The 24,176-nt window shown below is 38.6% G+C and overlaps 1 protein-coding gene across 1 annotated transcript; it reads right to left on the reverse strand.

Moving 5' to 3' along the window:
- Positions 1-28: 28 nt before the first annotated feature.
- On the reverse strand, positions 29-10,378 carry LOC103714197 (UDP-glucose 4-epimerase GEPI48). Its single transcript, XM_008801375.4, has 9 exons — positions 10,053-10,378; positions 8,390-8,439; positions 5,449-5,584; positions 4,631-4,732; positions 4,326-4,553; positions 2,908-2,989; positions 1,182-1,264; positions 788-879; positions 29-622 (listed from the first exon to the last, which is right to left on the reverse strand). Exons 1-9 carry the CDS (start codon positions 10,233-10,235, stop codon positions 529-531), a joined length of 1,050 nt encoding a protein of 349 aa, XP_008799597.2. The 5' UTR covers positions 10,236-10,378; the 3' UTR covers positions 29-528.
- Positions 10,379-24,176: the final 13,798 nt, after the last annotated feature.

The following is a 24,176-nucleotide window of genomic DNA, read 5'->3' on the forward strand; positions in this document are numbered from 1 at the left end:
TACTTTATCTTATTTCACAACTTAACTATAAAAGAAATATAATAACATATCAACCAGAAAACCTGATATTGTAAGAGAACAAGACAGATAAATGTACACCCTCAAAGACATTCAATTTCACCAGAAACGCCTCCTTGGAAAATTATATACATAACATTTCCTAATTACCACATTAGTGAAATTACTACTATCACTGTAACACATTCGAACCATCGACATTTCCCTCCTCCAGGTACAGCACCAAGTGCCCACCGGGGGCCGATAAAATTACAAGAAAAAGGTCATATGGCCATCCAGCATCTGCATTTCTGATTCAGCAGCAATCATATAGAGCCTTTTAGAAAGAAACAGCAAGATACCTCTACAGTTATGCCTCTTTCATGACATAAGCATGTATTTATTTGACCAGTAGATCGTTAATAGGAATCGAAATTAGGTGAACCTAAACCCCATCCTACACGACGCCCACAAATTAGCAATTCTTCTTTATGGATTGAAAAACTGATGTTGTTGGAAAGAAGGGTTCCTTCAGTTAGCCGAGTCAGGTGATCCATATCCCCAGGGGTTCTTGCTAGCCCAGTTCCACTGATCCCGGCACATCTCATCAATGCCATACTTTGCCCTATAACAAAGACAATTTCCATGTTCGGTCAAAGAACTCTTAGCATTATGCAATGAATTAAATGACTACCCAAATGGAAGAAGCTAGGAACAAAAAAAATGAACAAATATATTTTCTATAAATTCATGTACGCATATGATAGTAATGGTACAATCGTGTACATACTTCCAGTTCAGCTCCTTCTCTGCTTTAGCAGTTGATGCGTAAACAATTTCAGCATCACCAGGTCGCCTTCCAGCCATGACCAGAGGGATTTTCTGAAGGAATTTCCAGGATTAGTAAACTACAAATATATATGTTTACTTAAAAGTTTGTCTTTTAAAAAAACTACCAAGATTTGTATAACAAACAGCACAAGTTTTACTGCAACAATTTACTTTATTCGTTGATTGGAAAGAAAAGAGACAGTGCCTCCATTTTGAAGTATTACACCAATATCTATGAATATATGCATTAAGCATCACAGGAGAGAAAAAAAATCCTATAACCACAAACAGGAATTTGACTGGCCCATGAAAATTTTACCCAATGAAATCATCACAAACAGAAGCACTGATACCTTTCCAGAGGCCTGCTCAAATGCTGCCACTATTTCCAGCACAGATGTTCCTTTCCCAGTCCCTAGATTATACACTTCACAGCCTATCATTCACAAGCAACTTAGTTAGAGAAAGACAGCAAGGCATCAACTAGTTATATTAAGATTTTTGAAAACTTTAAAATAACTATGCACCCACCCCCCCCCCCCCCCCCCAACCCACAAATAAAAAAAAACCCCGCAACCCACCTCATGCACATGCATTACACAAAACTCACAAAAAAGGGAAAATCCTAATTATATCCTGTCAAATTCATTGTTTGAAGAGTAAAAATTATCTTAAATTGAAAAGACTATGTATGATGTTAAATCCTCTGTGGAAGCAAGCTGTTTCACATGCTCATCATGGCATCCAGATTTTCTTATTTTTCTCCCCTTTCCTGACCCTTCGGAGACAAACTCAAGCACCTTTAGATTTTTACCCTTTTTTTTTCTGGGCAGGTAATCATACAATCTCAATACATCTTCCATCATCCAGCATAAGATTAACTCTTTAAGTTTCCTCTACATGTTCAACTGCCAGTTTGCACCTCCAGTATCCCTAGATTTTTCACATCCAGCTTGACAATCTTATCCTCAATATGCTCGTCTGAATTATGTAAATAAACACTAATACAACTTAAACCAAAATTTGGGAACAAAATGGATGCTACTGAACTATTCATGCAATCCATTATTGTACTTTCGTTGTTAAATTGCATGAGACATTTGCAAACATTACAAAAGCATATTTAGCAGCTTAAAACTTCCTATGTTTAGCACAATATTCAGAACATTATGAACTCATTATGGTATTCCTTTAGGTACTCCCTGTGCCCCTACCCTTCATCAAGATGTACTCTGGAAACCTATAATTGCCTTCTTGGCTTTTGTATCCTCTCTTTTTCTTTTTTAACACAGTTATATAGAAACTTCAGGATCAACATTCAGTCTTGACCTTTGCATGAAAGTATTGAGCCAATTTTAAGAGAAACTGGCCAGTCCACTTGTGAATGTTCAAACAATGATAGTTCACATTAGGAGATTAGATATGACAAAAACCTGGTAGAGTGTACCAGCTTTTAATCAATGAGCAACGAAATGTACAAGAGCTTATTGATGAACTCAGGTCTCACTTTGCAAGCAATGACCGACATTACAGTGTGAACATGAATGCAATGAAACAAATATCTGATTAAGTAATAGACTAATGAAACAAATATCTGATTAAGTAATAGACTATCTTATTGAAGTAGTCATCATGAGTGAAGTTTTTATCTTAGAGAACTTGTACGAAAAACAAAGTGAAAAGGAGCCATTTTGTGACACACCAATCAAAAAGGGTAAGATTTTCTTGGTTTAACTTTAAACAAGAGAACAAACACTGAACTCGTTTTTCTGTTCCTAGTTAAGTTGCTTCCATCATAGTTCCCTTGCTTATGCAAGTTCATGCATTGCATGTGACAGGCAGATAGATTTAGGAACTGTTGTCTAGAAGCATACATCAACAACCCTTATGCCAAGCAAACTTCTCCAGCCAAGATAAATGTCAAATACAACTATAGTTACAGCTAGATAAATTTTGGAAAGCATACAGTCAACAAACTTTATGCCAAACAGACGTACCCGGCAAAGATAAATGTATATGCATGCACGTGTGCGTGCATGTGTGTGAAGAAAGAGAGAGAGTACAAAGTATGTTGCGCACCTAGTTTAGAGCCATCAAAAAGCTTCTGAAGGGCTGCAATATGCCCATCAGCCAGATCAACCACATGAATGTAATCCCGTACCTGCCATCATGGTATAGTGTCTATAAAGAACAGATTTGTGAAGGCAAAACATTTTAACAGCAAATGGTTCGAACAACCAAGGGTCATTGCTTCGTGCAATGTTAAAAGGCTTGGTTTAACAAGTGCAATGGTGCGGGTTCAAATCCCAGGGCAGCCACTTTGCATACAAAAAAGAAAAAGGACCAAAGGTTAGGTCTGTCCCCAGTCTAATCCTCCCAGGACCCTATCAGTTCCATAACTGGGCAATGGCCTTAATGGTTCCAACCACCAATAAATTATAGCAACCTTCAGGGTCAAGGTAAAAGAGAAAATATTACATAGTCATAATCAAAGTTTCTTGGCAATACATAAACAACGTCTTTCAAGTGTAAATTAATAAATAAATATAATATCAACATTAATCTTCTGGTCAATTCTAAGACATGAACTGCACTCAGGCTAGTTTAACTAGTATAGCCACCAGATAGATGTGCATGACGTAACTCGAATAATTTGATAACATGCTAGAGTTGGCTCCTATTGAAACATAACTATACAGATAATATATAAGTGAGATACATAAATCAAGAATTCATCATCCATAGAGGTAGGTGATTAAGCTTTGAAGCATAACAAATTGATGGCATAGAACTTCTACAAGAAGGGGCTGACCAATGCATGAGACTTCTGCCACTGCAAGGTCTGGAAAGGGTCAAATGTATGCAGCCTTACCCTTATGTATGGAGAGATTGTTTCCATATTTCGAACCCATGACACCCAGGTCATAATGGAGCAACCTTACAGTTGCGTCGAAACCTGCCCTTAACAAAAAACTTCTAGAAGATGGGAAGATCACAAGTTAGAGGAACTTAATATTTCACTCAGCCTACCACCTTCCATTTTATTCAACTTCACCACATACAGAACCCAAATTATCTCTCTATATTAGGAATGTGGAATGGCCGCTACCAAGTTGTAGCAAGTTCAACCACATCTAGCACATGTCATAGAATGATAGACTTGAAGTTCTAGATTATTGAAATCCTTTAGATGATATATAACATAAATAACACACAACAAACTAAGGCCAAAAATATAGCTTATGTTACCTATAGTTTTCCAACTGTTACATCTGATGGTTGTAAAGGTATATCTAACATGATATAAATAAAAGGAGTATGTAAGAAGGAGGTCTACTCTATAAACAATGAATTTCTAGTTCTGAACTTAATCTATGCTGATCCAATTCACTGATGCTTAAAGAATATACTGCATATCTGGTAAAATCATTTCCCAACACTTGAATCAAAGGTATCACAATGTAAGCTAAATAAATACATAGATTAAATGACAATACCCCAGTGCCATCCTTGGTTGAATAATCATTTCCAAAAACTGTAAGTGCAGGCCTCCTCCCAACAGCAACTTGTTGTACAAAGGGCATGAGGTTGTTTGGAATGCCCCGAGGATCTTCACCAATATATCCACTAGGCTGAGCACCCACAGGATTAAAATATCTAAGCAATATTATCTGCCAATCAGAGTCTCCACGGTATGTATCACGACAAATCTCTTCAATAATAAGCTGCAAGCATCCATATAAATATTAGTTCAAAGCAGAAGGTGTGATGGAAGGACATTAGAAAAGAGAAAAGAGCAAACCTTAGTTCGTCCATATGGGTTCATTGCACACAGAGGGAATTCTTCTGTACAGGGGACTTCCTTGGGCCATCCATAAACGGTAGCTGATGACGAGAATACTAGCTGGGAAATACTAACTCAGGTGAGACCATGGTCTGCCGTACCCGGGCCGCCACCGGTACGCCGACCGATACCGGTACGGCGGACCTTGGGTGAGACAAATATTTCATACCAGCAGTCTAAACCAAGACTCGCGTCGCAAAGAAAATTGAAACAAAGATCTACTGCAATCTACTTCCTAGTTACGAATCGGAGAATAGGCCAAAAAAAAAGAAGGAATGAAGATAACAGGACAAGGCCAGGTTGGCTTGTATCCATGTACCGATGTACTTCAGTGAAATATTCAGAAAACTAAAAGACTGAGTCAACTCCTTTTCTTTAGGCGAAAAAGATTATGAAAAAGAAAATGCAATTTATATTATGCTCTACATGTTCCTGTATGCTGGAATACTTTAGGTACGATAAAATGTGCTAACTCATATTTTGAACATTGAAGATAAGAATTCAGAAGCTCTGCACCTTCTCTTTAACAATTAAGCATCAAATGTGACACTACCATCACTTCTAACATGTTTACCTGATGAATTACATTCTTGTGATGCAAACAAAGGATATGCTAATAATTTGACTAGTTGTGCAAAACAAGTAGCATGTCATAAAACTATGCAATTTATTGCATGAGCTTTGTTAATGTTTTGCACCTTTCTACTTGTGGGCATCCTAGTGGCCTATCTGAGAATAAATAATTGGTCCAAAAGTAAAGTATAATTTGGCAATACCTTTCTGCATCCATGGGCAGCCATTACTTCCAAAAGAGTTATTGTACCGATGAGATTATTGTTATAATAAAGCAAGGGCTTCTGCACGCTTTCACCAACAGCTTTTAATCCTGCAAAGTGAATGACAGCATCAAACCTGCAGAACAAGATGACCGTAGAAAAATATAAGCAGGTTTAAAGTAAAAGAGCACAACTACTTGTAAAATAGTCATAAAAAATCAATTCACAAGAATTGCCAGTATAACAATTATTTGAATTTGCCAAGAAAAGTTGAATTTTGTGATCATGAAAATACTTTGAATTCTGTTTAGACTAAAACTGTCAAAAGCTAGAGACATGGATGTAGATATCATTATTATAAGTCCGCCTCATCGATCTAGCAAGAATCCGTTTTACAAATTATCGACTAATAAACCTACCCAAGGTCTGAAATAGCACTGCAGGGGGGGCGTATTGATCATGTACTGATATGGTAGGTACCAGGGCATGCCCCCATATCTACTCATGGTTTGCTGATACGAGGTGGCACAGCACGATATATATTGGAATATATTTCTTGGTACAGGGTAGTATGGCGCAGCACATATCATGTTAGTTCCAAAGCATGGTAGAAGAAATATAGTCGGCATGGGAGGTACTGGGGCACAGCCCCATATCCACTCAAGGTTTGCTGATATGGGGTGGCACAGCACAATACATATTGGAATATATATATATATATATCGGAACAAGCCATTATGGTCCAGCATGTACCATGATTATTTCCAAAGCATGCCAGAAGCAATATGGTATTTGGTTGCATACGGGCATCTAAGAAATTGACAATTAAGGTGTTGAGGAGCAGCCACATTGATAGTTGTAGGGATCCTTGTGCTGTTTAACCACTCACGGACCCGTCTACCTATCAACTCGAGTTTCTAATCAAACTTTATTATGATATTAGAGCCCATGAACCCTCTTACCTTCCAATGCTTCCATGCTCTTACTTTAACCCACATCTCATCCCTTGCTTTGGGTTCCACCTCTTGAGCTTTACACAAGAGAGGGGGTGTTGAGGAATAGTCTCACATTGGAAGTGGTAGGGATCCTTGTGTTTAAATACTAGTGGGCCCATCCACCTATCAAGTATAATGGTAAGGACCCGGGTCAGGCATGATGAAGTCCAACACAAAAACTCAAGTTAAAAGGGATGTGGGACTATTCCTTAACAACCCCTCTCACGTGTAGGCTATGGATTATGTCCCTCAAGCTCCACATGTGAGAAGGGGTGTTGAAAAGTACTCCCACATAGTGGTAGGGATCCATGTGGTGTTTAAGTACTCATGGATCCATCCACCTATCAACTTAAGTGGTACAGAACCTTAGGTCGGACATGATAGAGTCCGATCCAAGATATAGGCCTATTATCTCAACACCCCCTCTTATATATAAAAGTCCAATCCAAGATTTTGAACTACTTATGTGAGGATCCGTGCAGGCGTGTGTTTAGTCCTACATTAGTTATTCGCTGAGTAGATCTTGGATACTTATATAGGATCAAAAAACCCAAATAATACCTTCCGGCTAGCCATTTTGGGTGAGATCTTGGGTTGTTACAAATGGTACCCAAAATCTACCCAACGAATAACCGATATGGGACTAAACACATGCCCGCACGAGTCCTCACATACTCTCCCTGTTCAAGCTCCGACGTTCTCGTCAGGTTAAGGGTTCAAATACATTCAAATCTAATCATAAACACCACGATTGGCTCGTGGTCAGCTCCAATGGATTCGTGCAGCACGGGTTCATTGGAGCTGACCACGGGCCGATTATGATCTTTGTGAGTAGATTTGAATGGATTTGAACTCTTAGCCCGACGAGAACGTCGGGGCTTAAACGGAAGGAGTATGTGAGAACCCGTGCGGACGTGTGTTTAGTCCTACATCGGTTATTTACTGGGTAGATCTTCGGTACTTATACAGGATCAAAAAATCTAAATAATTCCTTTCGGCTAGCCATTTTGGGTGAGGTCCTGGGTTGTTACAATTCCTCAATACCCTCTCTTTTGTGTGTAGCCTAAGGGGTGACACATGGATTAAAGTGAGGGCATGGAAGCATCAGAAGGTAAGAAGGACCATGGGCTCTGATACCATAATAAAGTCTGACCCAAAAACTTTGAGTTGATAGGCAGACACTTAAAAACCACAAAGATCCCTGCCACTTCTGATGTCAGACTATTCCTCAACAAAAGGCAGCCCTTGTGCATATGAAACAAATATCGATGACAAAAGGTAGTTGTTATGCATATTTAAGATGCTCCTTACGTGGATTACAAGGAGGGCTTTGGAGGCATTCGAAGGTGATAGAGATCATGGGCTTCAATATCATGATAAAGTCTAACCCAAAAACAAAATTTGAGTTGATAGGTAGGCGCTTAAACACCACAAGAGTCCCTACCACTTCCGATATGGGACTATTCCTTAACAAAAGGTAGCCCTTGCGCATATTAAACAAATATAGGTGACAGAATGTATCCCCTGCACATATTAAACAAATAAGAATTCTAGAGTGCGTATTAAACAAATATAGGTGATAGAAGGCAGCCCTTGTGCATATTAAACAAGAATAGGTGCTTGTAACCTAGGGTTAATGGCTAGAACTATTACAAAGAAGAAATTATTATAAAATGAATCAAGGTGCCAAAAATGGATAATTATACTCGTTTACATAATATCCCAAAGAATCGAGTAGATAAATGGGCACTTAAATACCAAAAGGGTCCTTATGACTTCTGATGCGGGACTATTCCTCAACAAAAGGCAGCCCTTGCACATAATAAGCAAATATAGGTGCTGGCAACCTAGGGTTACTTGCTACAACTATTACAGAGAAGAAAATGTTATTAAATGAATTAAGGTGACGATAATGAATAATCATACTCATTTGAGCAATGCCTTACTTTGTCGAAGCAAACACCTTGTCCAATGCTTCCTTATCACGAAGGTCGATCTGCAGAAGCATATAATTATATTAGCAATCAAATCTATGCACTAAATTTGTAATTCTGCATTAGTTGCATGAACACCAAGACAATAGGATTTGAAATACATTACTCGTTCATGCCTACAAAGAACAAATGGGACATCACACATGCCAGTGCCTTCCATTTTCTCATTACACGAGATATAAAAAAGGGACGCTAAAATATAAGAAAAATACAAAAAGAATATTAAATGCTGCTTATGAGAGGAAACATTAGTGATTAAGGAAATAATTGATGCGCACTAAGGGGCATGGGCAAAAGGATCATCACTTAAACAAGTCCGTTTCCAGTCCCAAAATGCAGAAATCAGAATGGAGAAAAAGACCAACGATGCATGCAATTGTGTTCTCCGGACATAATGAGTAGTCTTTACATTTAAGGTGTGATATCATAAATAGCGAAACTTATTAATGGACTAACAAGAAACTCATCCTCCCGATAAAGGCTTTACAACTTATATTACCTATGTCATAAAATAATTGCCAGGTTACCCATACCTCTGATACACAAAAATATTTGTCCTTTTTTTTGCAGCTCTAGAATTTCTCATAAATTTTTTTTGTAGAACAAAGTGTTCCCTTTTTGCTTCACATACTTCATTTCCCAATCCAATAAGGGGTAACTCTGGGCTGCGATATGCACTAATATATTTGTATCAGAATGCAAGAACAAAAGTGTTGTGCCTATTCTAATTGAATAGAGTGGTTTGATCCAAAATCGAACATTAAATGAACTGAATACCTAACCAACATAAAAGGTTACAAGTCGGTCCCCTGATTCAGCTGAGATGGCAAAGTACCTAAATTCCCAATTTCTCAGGTTTCCAAAACAATGTCTGATCTACCAGAACCCATGCCGTAGAATCAAAGAAACTCTAAAACTGCAATCACCAAAGGAAAAAAAAAAAAAAACTAAAAACAGGGTAACAAAAATATTTCAATGGATCATCAGCCAAAAAGAACAGAAATTTCCGATTAAAACGCTCTAAAAAAAGCAATTGGCAAAAAGTCAATCTTTAACCATCAAACTAAAAATCCATACAAAGCTGCATTTGAAACATGCCACGGGAGTTCACTGGAACCCAAAAATTTCGCTAATTTCTGAAACAGCACCTAATGATAAAAATTTTTGTCTACCAGCGTGACCAAAAATCGCGAAATCGCGGAAACCCACAACCGCAACCACAAAAGGGAAAAGCTTTAGGTCACAGATACACTTAAAACAGGGAAACAAAAAGGCCCTGACCGAAAACTAGCCAAAAAACACACTATATTACCAAGAAATCACTAAAAAAAAACAATCTTTAGGGAAATATAAATCATCTATTACCAACAAAAGTAAAATAAATCATCAAATCATCTAACGAAAAGATCAAATCAACCCCCCTGCACTTAAAACAGGGCAGCGAGAAAATATCAATTCCTCCTATAAGATAAACGATGAAAAAAATCAATTCTTTTAACAAAAAGAAAGCCCACATAGCACCACCGAATAGCACAGAATTGGCCATGTCCCATCAAAAAAAAAAAAAAAATCAGCAGCCATCCTTTTCCATCTGTCCACAGAACAAGATCGGTACCTTATGGAATCTAAGATTCTTTCCCGCCTCCCCGGCGAGCTCCGAAACCCGCTCGATGGCGACGTCCGAGGAGTTGTCGAGATTATCCACGACGACAGCGTTGAACCCCCCTTGGAGGAGCTGCAGCACCGTGTGGCTCCCGATGTAGCCCGCTCCGCCCGTCACCAAAATGTTCTTCGCCATTAGAGAAGAATCGACCGAGCCCGAGATCGACGAAAGATTGAACACCCTCGAGAGATCGCAACGAGAGATAGGGCAGAGAGAGAGAGAGAGAGAGAGAGAACTGAGTAGGAGTGAAGGAATTGTGGCCTTCGGCTACTCGCGCGGTCGAGGGAAAGAAGGGTATTTATAGCCGGGGATTATTCTCAACCGCCGAGATTATCGACCATCGCGCTGGGACTAATAAATATAAAATAATGCGAATAAAAAAAATCTATATGGTAGCTTCCGAAGGAATACGTGTCGCATTCTGATTGGAAGGGAAAGGAATATTCCATCTGGTTTAAACGAACGGTCGCGGAAGGTGGCATGCACGTGTCGAGGAGGGGTGACAGCGGCGCCATGCGTTTAGAATCCCACGTCGGAATAGGTTTTTTGCGGGGTGGGGTTACCTTGACGAGGGGAGAAAGGTAGCTCCTTTGCGGGGTACTCACGGATTTGGGAAGGGTGGGAGGTCAGCCCTTCTCTGCTGGCTTTTAATTTAATATAAAGGCGGGCACAGGACGGTTTCATGAAAGCTACTTTTGGGCTGTTTTTTGAAGGGACGGACTTCAATGAAAGTCTCTTAAAGCTGAATCCATGCTGAGACGGACGTGGACCGAAGACCTGCCACCTTGCCAATGGTCTAAGTTATGATAATTTTTTTCTTAACCTTTTTTAACAATGGTTAGATCCTGATATGTATTTGTTCATATGTCCAATGATCAACGAATGTCCAATGTCCAATGAAGAAAAGGTCATAGCTAGAGATTTGGTTGAAAAATATAGAGCTCAAAGTCGAGTCTGTACTTCATTAATCAAAGACAAAAAAAATATGCATCAGGATGCCATGATTCCATCTCCTTTGTAAGTTAATTACTTATGACACACACACACACACACACACACACACACACACACACACACACACACACACACACACACACACCCCGAAGGTGCTATGTTTAGAAATAGACATAACCCTCATCATATTATCAGCATGGATAATTTTTTCGCGTATTACTGTTGCCAACCAAATTTGAGTGCATGATAATGATATACGTGCAATTACACCCCCAGCGTGAAACAGTGATCTCTGCCTTTAAAGATGTACTTCTCTCGTATCGTTTCCTTTGAAGGAGATCGAGGATGGATGTGCATAGTAAATGAGTGCATGTCTATACAGATATCCAAGACTATATTGCAAATATTTAGGCATGATGAAGTTCTTGCATACTACATGTCTCGAATCATATTACTGCAGGTAGAATTCAAAATAATAACAACAATAATAATAATAATAATAATAATAATAATAATAATAATAATAATAATAATAATAATAATAATATAACTTCTCGCGCTATCTCTCTTCAGTGTTTTGAACCAAGCAGTTGCATCAATTTTAATTCCTCCTTGGCATCGACAATTTCCAAGAAAAAAAGGGCAAAAAATCCCACCAGTACTCAAATGAAATGAAGAAGACCCTCATCATCATTACCAAAACATAATGAATAAGGTTTATTGTAATGGGGCCTTTGGAAAAGTTTGACAAGGTGACCCCCGAGCCCTTTTTCGTTCAGAACCAAAGGTGCATTATGAATGATGATTGCTTTCTCATTTACCTGCTTCCTTGCCCGGTGCCAACTGCTAAGATACTTTCTATCTGTGCGAGTGATGGTTTGCCTTCTTTTTGACATTTTCTCCTTGCAACGATGATCTCATCATGAGCATGACTTCGATGCCATCTCACACAAAAGTGCGAGGAGTAATGATACGAGGAATAATATAATACTCGTACACGTACGTTCTTCAGGGTTGGCCACAAGAGCTGTCCATTATTCCACGCGTTTCTCTAATGATATAGCCATGAGAAAATAACAAATCCTAGTTACAAAAACAAATTAAGCACCTAAGTAGTCTCGGTTAGAGGTCAAGAGGCACTTGCCTAAGAGGGCCCGCTTCTCGTGGACCGAAAATTTAATTGGTGGATCAAAATTACTGGACCAGTTTACCACTAAGTCACATGCTCGGGGACAAAATGGACCACTGATCTTAGATTGATAGCTAATTTGAAAAATATATCAAATAACTACATAACGGATCCAGATTAAATAGTTGGTGAACAAAGACCTACATATCCAACTCTAAATAGCTGAAACGTAGCTAAATGATTGTGGTTATAATTTGCATAGGACCATCCTCGGTTTCAAAATTGAAAAGAGATGGAATTTTTTAGAAAATTCATGTTTTTTGACAAAAGTGAATCACTCTATTATCATAATTTATAAAAAAATAATTTGTTTGAAATTGTACATGATCATCATTGTCCTATGCTTAAGTGGATGCATCCATTTGTTAGATAAATGCTACAATAGTTAATACACATATATTGGTAAGGGATGCCCGCATAGTACAAGTTAATGCACAAACAAAAATATTTATATAAAGGTGCCAAGATAAGTTAGTAAAATCCTTGATAATTAGACCAAATGATATGGGATCGAATCTATCTTCACCAGGGTCCGTTTATGTGACTAACAAAAAGGAAAAAAAAGAGGCTACCTCTTCATGTGAGAAGAATGTGGATCTCTCATGCTAAATTCCCATGAGAATAATGAAAAGAGGGAAACTTAGACAAAAGCTGACAACGATTGCTCATACAGACCGTTAATACACTTTTTTGTTTAAACTTCTATAATCATACAATGCTATATACGCACAGTTTTTGATAGCAAACAATGTGGATTTCTCATGCTAAATTCCCAGAAGAATAAAGAAAAGGAGGGAAACTGAGAGGCAAGAAAACCGGCTGCGGAATTAGACGACTTCACTTAAAAATTCTGAAATTTTTTAGCCGCGACAGGACCCTTGTTTCATTCAAAATAGGAGAACTGCCCGTGGCCTCGCCTCCCACGGCCTCTGCCGTCCCCCCATGGCCTCTATAGGCCCCGCCACCCTCTCCCTCCCCCCTCTCTCTTTAACTCTCTTCCATGGTACCATGCCCTTGTCGGTACAAGCCCAGCATAGCCTGTATTGACTCGAGCCACCGGGAAACCGGTACGGTGCCTGGTACCGATTCCTCCGACCTTGAAAAGGAGAGAAGTGATCTTCTTCATCATCGTTGTCAGTGGCAGAGAGCGAATTACGAGAGAGGAGAGGAGTCACGGAACGAGGAGTATCGAGAGTTTGGGACAGAGGCACGGAGGGGTTTATATATAATATGGATCCAATTCAATTCCGACATAACTAAAACCGTTCAAAACTAGGCAGAACCAAAGTGTTCAGCCAATTCAGGGCAGTTTTGACTTAGGACCGAATTAGGTGGTTGAACCATCCTGGTTCCTAATCGGCTCAAATACTAAGCCGCTTGGTCTAAAATCATTTTGCAAACCCTAATTTAGACTCTTAAACCTTAAGTATCCATCAATCTTGTGCATAGTCTCTCAACGAGAATTTTCTACTTTGACTTTCTTCTTAGTTTTAGCACATAAGGGGGTTTCTTAAAGAATGGATGATGTCAAGATGATCTCAACCATTACATCTGTTAGGATCTGTCACATGCCGTTGAAAATTCAAAAATTTTTCAAATGCGCAGCGGAACGACATGTGCATATCTCGTTCATCGCATGAACGTATTTTAAAACCTTTTGTAGATAGATCAGGATTAAATTCTTGTTAAATCATTTTAAAATCATGATTAAGAAGATCAGATCTTTACCTTGTGCGGGTAGATGGTCTCCGCAAATCTGATTCACGTGGTATTTGATGAAGGTTCAGTGGAAGCCGCACACGCGTCCGACCTCTACGGGTATCCACACGAAGTAATGATTCGATCGAAGCCTTTAGATCTTTCCGAAGTGCTAGCTCCCTTGCAGAGATGGCTATTGATGGTTGAATCCTTTCTCCTTGCAGCAATCAACACTTTTAACCCACAGGTCCCAGGTCACGTAGATTAAGATTAGGATTAAATTTTTTAAAGACATTTTAGATTTGAAATTTAAGGGATTATGCTTGTTGAAATTTATATATGCAGAATTTTCAGCTTGCTGATTTTTCTGCATACTAATTCTTAGATGCTTAGATTAATGATTCTAATGCTTTGATAATGTGATTACAAATGTTTAGAGTCAAATCTAGCATGATCAGCAAGTCATGAGATGGAATAATCAATTAAATTATAGATCTGAAAATAATTTTTATGCATGTGATGCGTATGGTGATGATCATGGATGGACCCTTTGAATGTGTTGAAATATTCTGCGATGTTCTGTGATACATGTAATTTTAATTTTCAGATGCCTGCGTGCATCTTAAATTCATGTATTAGAGACCTGTGTGTCTCATGAAAAAGGGTTGTAATTTTATTTTTATTTTTATTTAATTTTTAAAGCAATCTGGGATGTAATCTGTGATGTGTGTTGCACATCGATGGTTGATCGATATATACATCAACAAGCTCAACATACGCGGATCGAGATCAATGGTTGATTGAAGATGGATCAAGGGGTTGATCACAATTGGACCTAAGGGATCAAGATCGAGTCAAGAGTTGAAGACGATCTAACCAATTGACGTGCATGTGCTTGTAAAATGACCCCATCCTGGATCCATGATCATCACCATTTAATTTTATTTTGATAAATGCCTGGATGTTTAATGCTTATGTCTATGCGGGTAGACTTATATTTGCATGAGATGTGAATACGCGATCGAGTGAGACCGAATTATAAACCTCCCTAATCAGTCGATGGTGAACCAACATGAGTTAGTCATATTTGATTAATTGATCTAATTGGTGTCTAGGCAAGCCTATAAGGTGGTTACTTAATTAGGACCTTACTCTCCGAGTAAGGGGAGCCTCCCACCTGCTTACCTGGCCAATTGTTCGATTACCTCTTATGAAGAACTCAAGTTGCAAACACTAAGATATGATTATGCAATATTAAGTCCATAGGTCTTCCACTATAGTGAGCTGCTAAGGTCTTTCCGGTGTTGATTTGTCTCGGCTGGACACAGTGGGCAAGTTGCATCGGGGGACTGGACCTCTCTATTAGACATGAGATGTTGTGGGGTAAAGGTGCGGTTGGGCACCAATAACTGTAAGGTGAGGACCCAATGACGACTTTATTTCTGCGGTTATACGGTGGGTCTGACTTAACTAAGTAATGGGGCCAATAACTGTTAGGTGAGATCTTCATCACTTAGAGACCAAGTACCACTACAATTTACTTAAGAAGCATTGTACAAGAGTTGTACACTCATCCATTTATATGTCATCAATAACTGTTAGGTGAGACGGCATATAAATCGGTGAAACCGCAGTACCCACTAGAAATCCTAGTCGTGTAGGATTTTCGTTTCTTCATCAGGAGAGTATGAGGGATTCGAGAAAATAGTGGGAGTACATTTGTTTTAAAAGACCCTAAAACAAATAGAGTTCAAGTACAAAGTCTAACTAGAATCTTTACTCTCTATAGATCACAATATCAGCTTCGAACCCTTTGACCCGCATCCTTGAGACCAACCGACTGACCGGAACCAATTACAAAGACTGGCTTAGAAATCTGAAAATTATTCTGAATTGTGAGAAATTAGGGTATATACTAGAGAGTGATATCCTCAGGTTACCAGCACGTCCTACTGATGATCAACGTGAGACGCATCAAAAATGGACAGATGATGACATTAGGGTCAAGTGCTACATCATGGCATCCATGAACTTCAATGTCAGCATGAAAACATGAAGACTGCTAGGGAAATACTGGCTCACCTGCAAGAGTTGTATGGTGAGCAAAGCCGCACTGCACGCTTTGAAGTGTCCAAGAGGCTCTTCAAGACAAAAATGTGCGAGGGGCAGTCTGTCCACGATCACTGTTTGACTATGATCAAGGACCTAGAGGAGCTTGAGAAGCTCGGTATGACCATGCATAAGGACCTGTAGATAGATCTGATCCTGCAATCCCTTCCTGATTTATTTGAGTAGTTTATAGTAAACTACCATATGAATAAAATTGAATGCACTAAGACCGAACTATTGAATATGTTGGTAACTGTTGAGGGGGCCTTGAAAGGTTCAAGAGGCTCCGTTCTGGCTGCTGAGCTGACTTCTGGTTCCAAGAGAAAGTCTACTTGGAAGAAAAAGAAGCCTGTAAAGAAGCAGAAGAAAGACAAAAAGCCTAAGAAGGAAGTTCATAAGAAAAAGGCTAATGACAAGGAAAAATATTTCTACTGCAATGTTGACGGCCACTGGAAAAGGAACTGCCCTTCATACCTCGAGAGCCTGAAGAACAAAAAGGCAGACACACCTTCTGAAGGTATGTTAGACTTGCTCGTAATTGAAACTAACTTTACGGTTTCTTCTACTTCTAGTTGGGTTATAGATTCTGGTTCTAGTGCTCATTTGTGCACTACTATGCAGGGTCTAAAAAAAAGACCCTTCAGATAGGCAATGGGACAAGAGTTGCTGCTGTAGCTGTGGGCACCTGTCCTCTGCGATTACCGTTTGGATTTAGTTTATTGCTTAGAAACTGTTATTATGTTCCTACTGCTAGCAGGAATTTGATTTCTGTTTCATGTTTAGCACAGGATGGTCATGTTTTGACATTTGACAAAGACTACTGTTCTATTTATTTTAGAAATAAATTAGTTGCACGTGGTTTCATGATCGACAGTCTCTATCACTTGCATATTGATGTGTCTGTGAATGTGTCTGAGCAAGTAGTGAATGCCATAGGATTTAAAAGATCCAGAGATGAGATAAACCAGAAGTATTTGTGGCACCTCAGGCTTGGTCATATTGGAGAGGACAGAATGAACAAAATGGAGAAAGATGGGCTTCTCGACCCATTGACTTCTGAGTCATATCCAGTTTGTGAGTTCTGTCTTCAAGAAAAAATGGCTAGATTGCCCTTTGTAGGACATAGGGAGAGGACCACTGAAATACTTACCCTGGTACACACTGATGTGTGTGGCCCATTGGATGTGTCTGCCAGGGATCGTTATTCGTACTTCATTACCTTTACCGATGACTATTCACGATATGGGTATGTGTATCTTATGAGATACAAATCTAAGTCTTTTGAAAAGTTCAAAGAGTTCAGAAATGAAGTAGAAAAACAGACTGGAAAAATCCTTAAGGTTCTTCGATCAGATTGAGGAGAAGAATACCTTAGTGGGAAATTTCGAGACTATCTCAAGGAGAATGGCATAGTCTCACAATGGACGCCTCCGGGTACACCTCAACCCAACGGGGTGTCAGAAGGAAGGAATCAGACTCTATTGGATATGGTCCGATCCATGATGAGCTTCACAGATCTGCCTATGTTTCTTTGGGGAGATGCCTTACTATCCGCGATTTATTTACTGAATAGAGTTCCCTCTAAATCCGTTCCTACCACACCGTATGAGATATGGCATGGTAAGAAGCCGAGTCTTGGTCATCTCAAGATTTGGGAATGTCCGGCCCATGTCAAACGAATGCAGGCGGACAAATTAGAGCCTAGGACCATAAGTGCTCGTTTCATAGGATATCCTAAAGAGTCATTAGGATACAAATTTTACGTCTCAGAGGATCACAATGTATTTGTGAGCCGACATGCCATCTTCTTGGAAAAATAGTTTATCCTTAATAGAGGCAGTGGGAGGAAAATTGAGCTTGAAGAGAGAGTCTCTGAAAAGCAACGAGTAATGGATCCTATAGAACCTATTCACATAGAGCCAGTACACGTTGTACCTCCTGAGGATGATAGTGTTATTTTGATGATTAACAAGCAATAATCGAGAGTATGTTATAAGTTAATTCGATACTTTATTTATAAGTTTGTTACTCTCAGTATATTTGTATAACAAGTTAAAGATGCATTTCATTATTTACTTGGATGAATCTAACCTTGAGTTGCAGCAAAGTGTGCATTGAGTCGACCCCAAGGTTGATTGGATCGACTCCGGCACATCAAGAAAGCATTTGGCACACTTCTGCAAAAATGGCACAGATGAACAGTAAGTTGGGTCGACCCAAGGAAAGCATGAGTCGACCCAAACTTCAAGCTTCTCAACAACTCAGAAAATGGTTCTCTGAAAATACCGAGAGGGTCGACCCAAGATGAAGTTGAGTCGACCCAAGCTTGAGTCGACCCAAACCCTGAGAGGGTCGACCCAAAGGCAAGACAGAACAGATGACAGAAAAGGTTCTTTGGAAACCCTGAGAGGGTCGACCCAAGAAGAAGTTGAGTCGACCCAACTGAACCTTGAGTCGACCCAAAGAAATGTTGAGTCGACCCAAGTGAAGGAAGGCTGAATTGCAAGTTTCTGTGGTTCTGAGAGGGTCGACCCAAGGAAAGGTTGAGTCGACCCAAGTGAAAGTTGGGTCGACCCAAGGACAGGTTGAGCCGACCCAAAAACACGGGCAGAAGCATAATGACTAGTTCTGCAGAAGTACTTTTTGTCCTTCCAACAGTGAGTAACGGCTAGTTTTTGAATTCTAACCATTGGGGCTTGTCCAATGGATGAAGGAAACTATTTAAAGTGGCACTATTCATCAGAGAGAACATCCTTTTGCAAGAATATCAAAGAGTACACAAGAAAGAAAAAGTGCCCTAATCTTCTTCATCCAAGTGCTTCATTCAAGAGTCAAAAGAAAGTGGTTGAGCAGATTCAAAGAGTCATTAAGAGCTCCATCCACCCTTGAAGAGTGAAGCATCCTTGACAAAGAAGAGAGAAGTCACATCAAGCGATAACTATTCTCTAAACTCTTCTTTGTAGATTATATTATTATATTTGCTCATCTAGGAGCTTAAATCTTCTTTCTTTGTTTATTAAACTCCTTGTAAAGGTTAGTTGGTTAGCCCGCAAAACCAACGGTATAGGTTGATTGGTGAACCCGTAAAACCAATTGTAAAGGTTCGTTGGTGAGCCCGAAAAACCAACATAGATTCGTTGGTGAGCCCGTAAAACCAACATAGGTTTTTGGTGAACCCGAAAAACCAAAGTGTAAAGATTTTTGGATTGTGAGCCCGGAAAACAATCCAACTGTAATCCGCGGGATTATAGTGAATTTCCAAGGGGTCGCTTGGGGAGTGGACGTAGGTGCTAAGGAGAGCACCGAACCACTATACTTCTTGTTGTTTGTATTGTGATTTGTTTATTTCACTAACTCATCAATTAACATAAGTAAGTTAGTTAAAATTAAGAGAAACCAATTCACCCCCCCTCTTGGCTTGTCACCTTGGGCAACAAGTGGTATCAGAGCAAGGTGCTCCAATAGTAATTATTGATCTCACAATCAAGAGTTAAAGATCATGACAACCCAAGTGGGATGTTCTATGAGTGAGGGGCAATCCACAAATAGACCTCCTCTATTTAATGGCACAAATTACACATACTGGAAAGCTAGGATGAGGATATTCATTCAAGCTTTAGACTATGAATTATGGTACATCATTACTAGAGGACCTCACACACCCACACTTAATATAGAAGGCACTATCATACCTAAACCAGAAATGCATTGGAATGAAAGTGATAGAAGATTGGCACAGTTAAATGCAAAAGCAATTAATGTACTTTATTGCTCATTAGATGTAAGTGAATTTAATAGAATATCTACTTGCATCTCTGCTAAAAAAATTTGGGACAAACTTGAGGTCACTCATGAAGGGACTAATTAAGTTAAGGAGTCAAAAATAAACATATTAGTACATAAGTATGAGTTATTTAAAATGAAATCCACTGAGTCCATAACTGATATGTTTACTCGTTTTACTGAAATTATAAATGGGCTTAAGAGTTTAGGAAAGTCTTATACTAACTCTGAATTGGTGCGAAAAATTCTCAGGTCTCTACCAAGAGTTTGGGAGGCCAAGGTAACTGCAATTCAGGAAGCTAAGGACCTCAACACACTGCAATTAGAGAAACTTCTAGGATCACTCATGACCCATGAGTTGACCATGAGGCAAAATTCAGAAGATGAGGTCAAGAGAAGAAAGCCCATTGCCCTAAAGTCTACCACCCCTAAACAACAAACTGAGTCGAAAGATTCAAATGATGATGATGAATTGGATGAAAAAGGAATGGCTATGCTTGGAAGAAAATTCAGAAAGTTTATGAGAGGTAAGAATAGATTTCATAAAAAGAAACCCTTCTTCAAAGGTAGCTCAAGCAAAGAAAAGGATAAGGACAAAGAAAAGGAAAAAGAAACTCCTATTTGTTATGAGTGTAACAAACCCGGGCATTATAAAATAGATTGCCCAGAATTGAAATGGATGGCAAGAAAACTGAAAAAGAAGAACTTCATGGCTGAATGGAGTTAAAGTGAGGAGTCAAGTTCAGAAGAGGAAGATCATCAAGAGACGGCCCAAATGTTTCATATGGCCAATGACGATGAGGTAGATTCTGAACTTGAATGTGATTTTACTGTTGATGAATTACATGATGCATTTTTAGAACTAATAGAAGAACATAAAAAACTAATCAATAAAAATAAAGTTCTAAAAGAAGAAAATCAATCTCTTATCAAAGATAAGTTAAAACTATCTCATAACTATGAAACATTAAGTAGGAAACTCACAAATAAAACCAAGAATCTAATTGCTGAAAATGTCAAGTTAAAAAAAGATACTGAAAAATATAAATCCTTAGTAGATAAGTTTACACTTAGTTCAACCAAATTAAATATGATTCTTGATAGTCAAAAAGCTGTATATGATAAGGCTGGATTAGGTTATAAAACAAATAGGAAACAAAAATACTTAAAGAACATTTTTGTTAAAGCTAAAAATAAAAATATTACTTGTCATTGCTGCAATAAATTAGGACATAAAGCATATGAATGTAACTATAGAAAGTCCAGTCAAAACAAATTGAGTAATAATCATAAGATTAAATTCAAGAAAGTTTGGGTTCCAAAAGGAACCTCAAGTACGAACCCTAAAGGACCCAACATAGTTTGGGTACCTAAAGCTCTTTCTTGATCTTTATTGCAGGGGAGTCTTGCAGCTAATAAAGTGAAAAAACGATGGTATCTAGATAGCGGCTGTTCAAGACACATGACCGGTGACGTAGACCAATTTGTCACCTTGGAATCTAAGAAGGGTGGAGTAGTAACCTATGGAGACAATGGTAAAGAGTATATCATTGAAAAGGGTAAAATTTTCATTACTCCATCTATTTTCATAGAAAATGTCTTATTAGTTAAGGGTTTGAAACATAACCTACTTAGTATAAGTCAATTTTGTGATAAAGGATTTAAAGTCACATTTGAAGCATCAGTATGCATAATCACAAATCCTAAAGATAATAGCATTGTACTTGTAGGACAAAGACAAAGAAATATTTACATGGTAGATCTTCATGATTTGGCAAGAAAAATAGATTATGCTTAATTACTAATGAAGAAAAGAAAAATGAAACAAGTTGGCTTTGGCATCGTAGACTAGGACATGCTAGTATGGAATTAATATCAAAACTAGTCAATAAGGAATTAATAAAAGATGTGCCAAAGTTGATTTTTGAAAAGGACAAAATCTGTGGACCATGCTCATTGGGAAAACAAACTAAATCATCCTTCAAATCAAAGAATATAGTATCAATAACTAGGCCTTTTGAACTCATACACATGGATCTATTTGGACCCACTAGAACTGCGAGTCTAGGAGGAAAGAAGTATGGACTAGTTATTGTAGATGATCTCTCAAGATATACATGGGTTTCATTTTTGGCACATAAGAATGAAGCATTTTTAGAATTCTTGAAACTTTATAATAATATCACAAATGAAAAGAAGCTCACCTTAGTAGCAATTCGAAGTGATCATGGTACTAAATTTGAAAATCAACACTTTGAAGATTTTTTGTAATAAAAATGGTATTTCACATCAATTTTCAGCACCTAGAACGCCTCAACAAAATGGGGTTGTTGAAAGAAAAAACAGGACATTGGCAAAAATGGCACGCACGATGTTGTGTGAGTCAAATCTTCCAAAGTACTTTTGGGCTGAAGCTATAAGCACTGCTTGCCATATTCTAAATCGAGTTTTAATACGACCAATAACCAAAAAAACTCCTTATGAACTTTGGAAGAATAAGAAACCAACTGCTAAATATCTTAGAGTATTTGGATGTAGATGTTTCATCTTAAACAATGGCAAGGAGGATCTAAGTAAATTTGATGCCAAGTCAGATGAAGGTATCTTCTTAGGATACTCCACATCTAGCAGGGCATACAGAGTATTCAATAAAAGAACCCTTGTAGTCAAAGAGTCAGTTAATATCATATTTGATGAGTCTGATAGTGAGTCTGCTAGGAAAGAAAATATTCTTGATGATGATACAGGAATTATTAACTTTGAAAAGTTGAATATTGATGACGTGCCAATTCAAGATAAGGAAGATGATTGCGTGCCACCACAATCTCAAAACTTGCCAAAGGAATGGAGGTATGCATCTGGACACCCTAAAGACTTAATCATTGGTGATCCATCTCAAGGGGTAAGAACTCGATCATCTCTCAGAAATTTAAATGATTATCTTACTTTTGTTTCACAATTAAAACCTAAGACTTATGAAGAAGCTGAAAAAGATACTAATTGGATAAATGCCATGCAAGAAGAATTAAATCAATTCAAAAGAAGTAATGTATGGACATTAACTGAAAGACCAAAGCATAACTCTGTAATTGGAACAAAATGGATCTTTAGAAATAAATTAGATGAAAATGGGTTAATTATAAGAAATAAAGCTAGATTTGTAGCTAAGGGATACAATCAAGAAGAAGGGATAGATTTTGATGAAACATTTGCTCCTGTAGCTAGATTAGAGGCTATTAGATTACTTCTAGCATTTGCATGTTTCATGGATTTCAAATTGTATCAAATGGATGTAAAAAGTGCATTCTTAAATGATTTTATAGAGGAAGAAGTATATGTAGAGCAACCTCCTGGTTTTGAGAATCATGAATTGCCAAATCATGTGTTTAGATTATGTTGCCCAGATAGACAACCCAAGAGGGGGAGTGAATTGGGTTTTAAAATAATCTTACAATTTAAAACGATGTGGATGACAAATTAAAGCTATTGTAAGTTGTTCGATTAATTGCTATGTGCTGTGAGTGATATGAGAGTAAGAGAAAGAGAGACAATCAATCACAAACACCAAGTTTTATAGTGGTTCGGAGCTAACCCTTGCTCCTACGTCCACTCCCCAAGTCTCACTTGGGAATTCACTATAACCCCTTGGATTACAGCCGGTTGTTTTCTAAGCTCACAACCAAACTTGTTGTTTTACGAGCTCACAACGAACTCGGTCGGTTTTCCCAGGCTCACCGACTAGAACCAACCCCGATTGTTTTTCCGGGATCACAATCGAACCCTTACACGTTGGTTTTACACTCGGCTCACCAACCAACCTCTATACCCTTGATTCAATCCCCCGATTGAACCAAGCAAAGACAATGTGTAGATGAAAAGAACAAACAGAAAAATACAGCTTCTCAAAAGCAGATAAATGGCAATATGAACAATAACGAAGTTAAGAGCCCTCAAACGCTTTTAAGTTGGAGAAGAGGAAGGGCTTCTTGAACTTCGGGTCTCCTCTTGAATGTGTAGTCGACTTGAATGCAGGAGGAGGCTCTTTCAATGTTGGGAAGAAGTAGGTGGATGCAGTTAATGCTGCTCTTCCCTCTTTTTCGTTGAAGAACAAGTTGCAGAGATTGAAGCTTGATTACTTGGAGTGGAATGGTTGTTCTCTCCTTTGCTACAGTCCTCTGTGGCTATTTAAACCAACCCCCACGGAAATTAGCCGTTAGAGAGCTTTTTCTGCCCGTTCTGCACACTCTGTACACCCTGACAATGTGTCCGTTGGTGGGTTGGAGTCGACTCGCGCGATCAGGAGTCGACTCGGCTGTAGCGGGAGTCGACTCATGCTTTTCTGG

The sequence above is a fragment of the Phoenix dactylifera genome, chromosome 4, assembly GCF_009389715.1.
Source record: "Phoenix dactylifera cultivar Barhee BC4 chromosome 4, palm_55x_up_171113_PBpolish2nd_filt_p, whole genome shotgun sequence".
Lineage (NCBI taxonomy): Eukaryota > Viridiplantae > Streptophyta > Magnoliopsida > Arecales > Arecaceae > Phoenix > Phoenix dactylifera.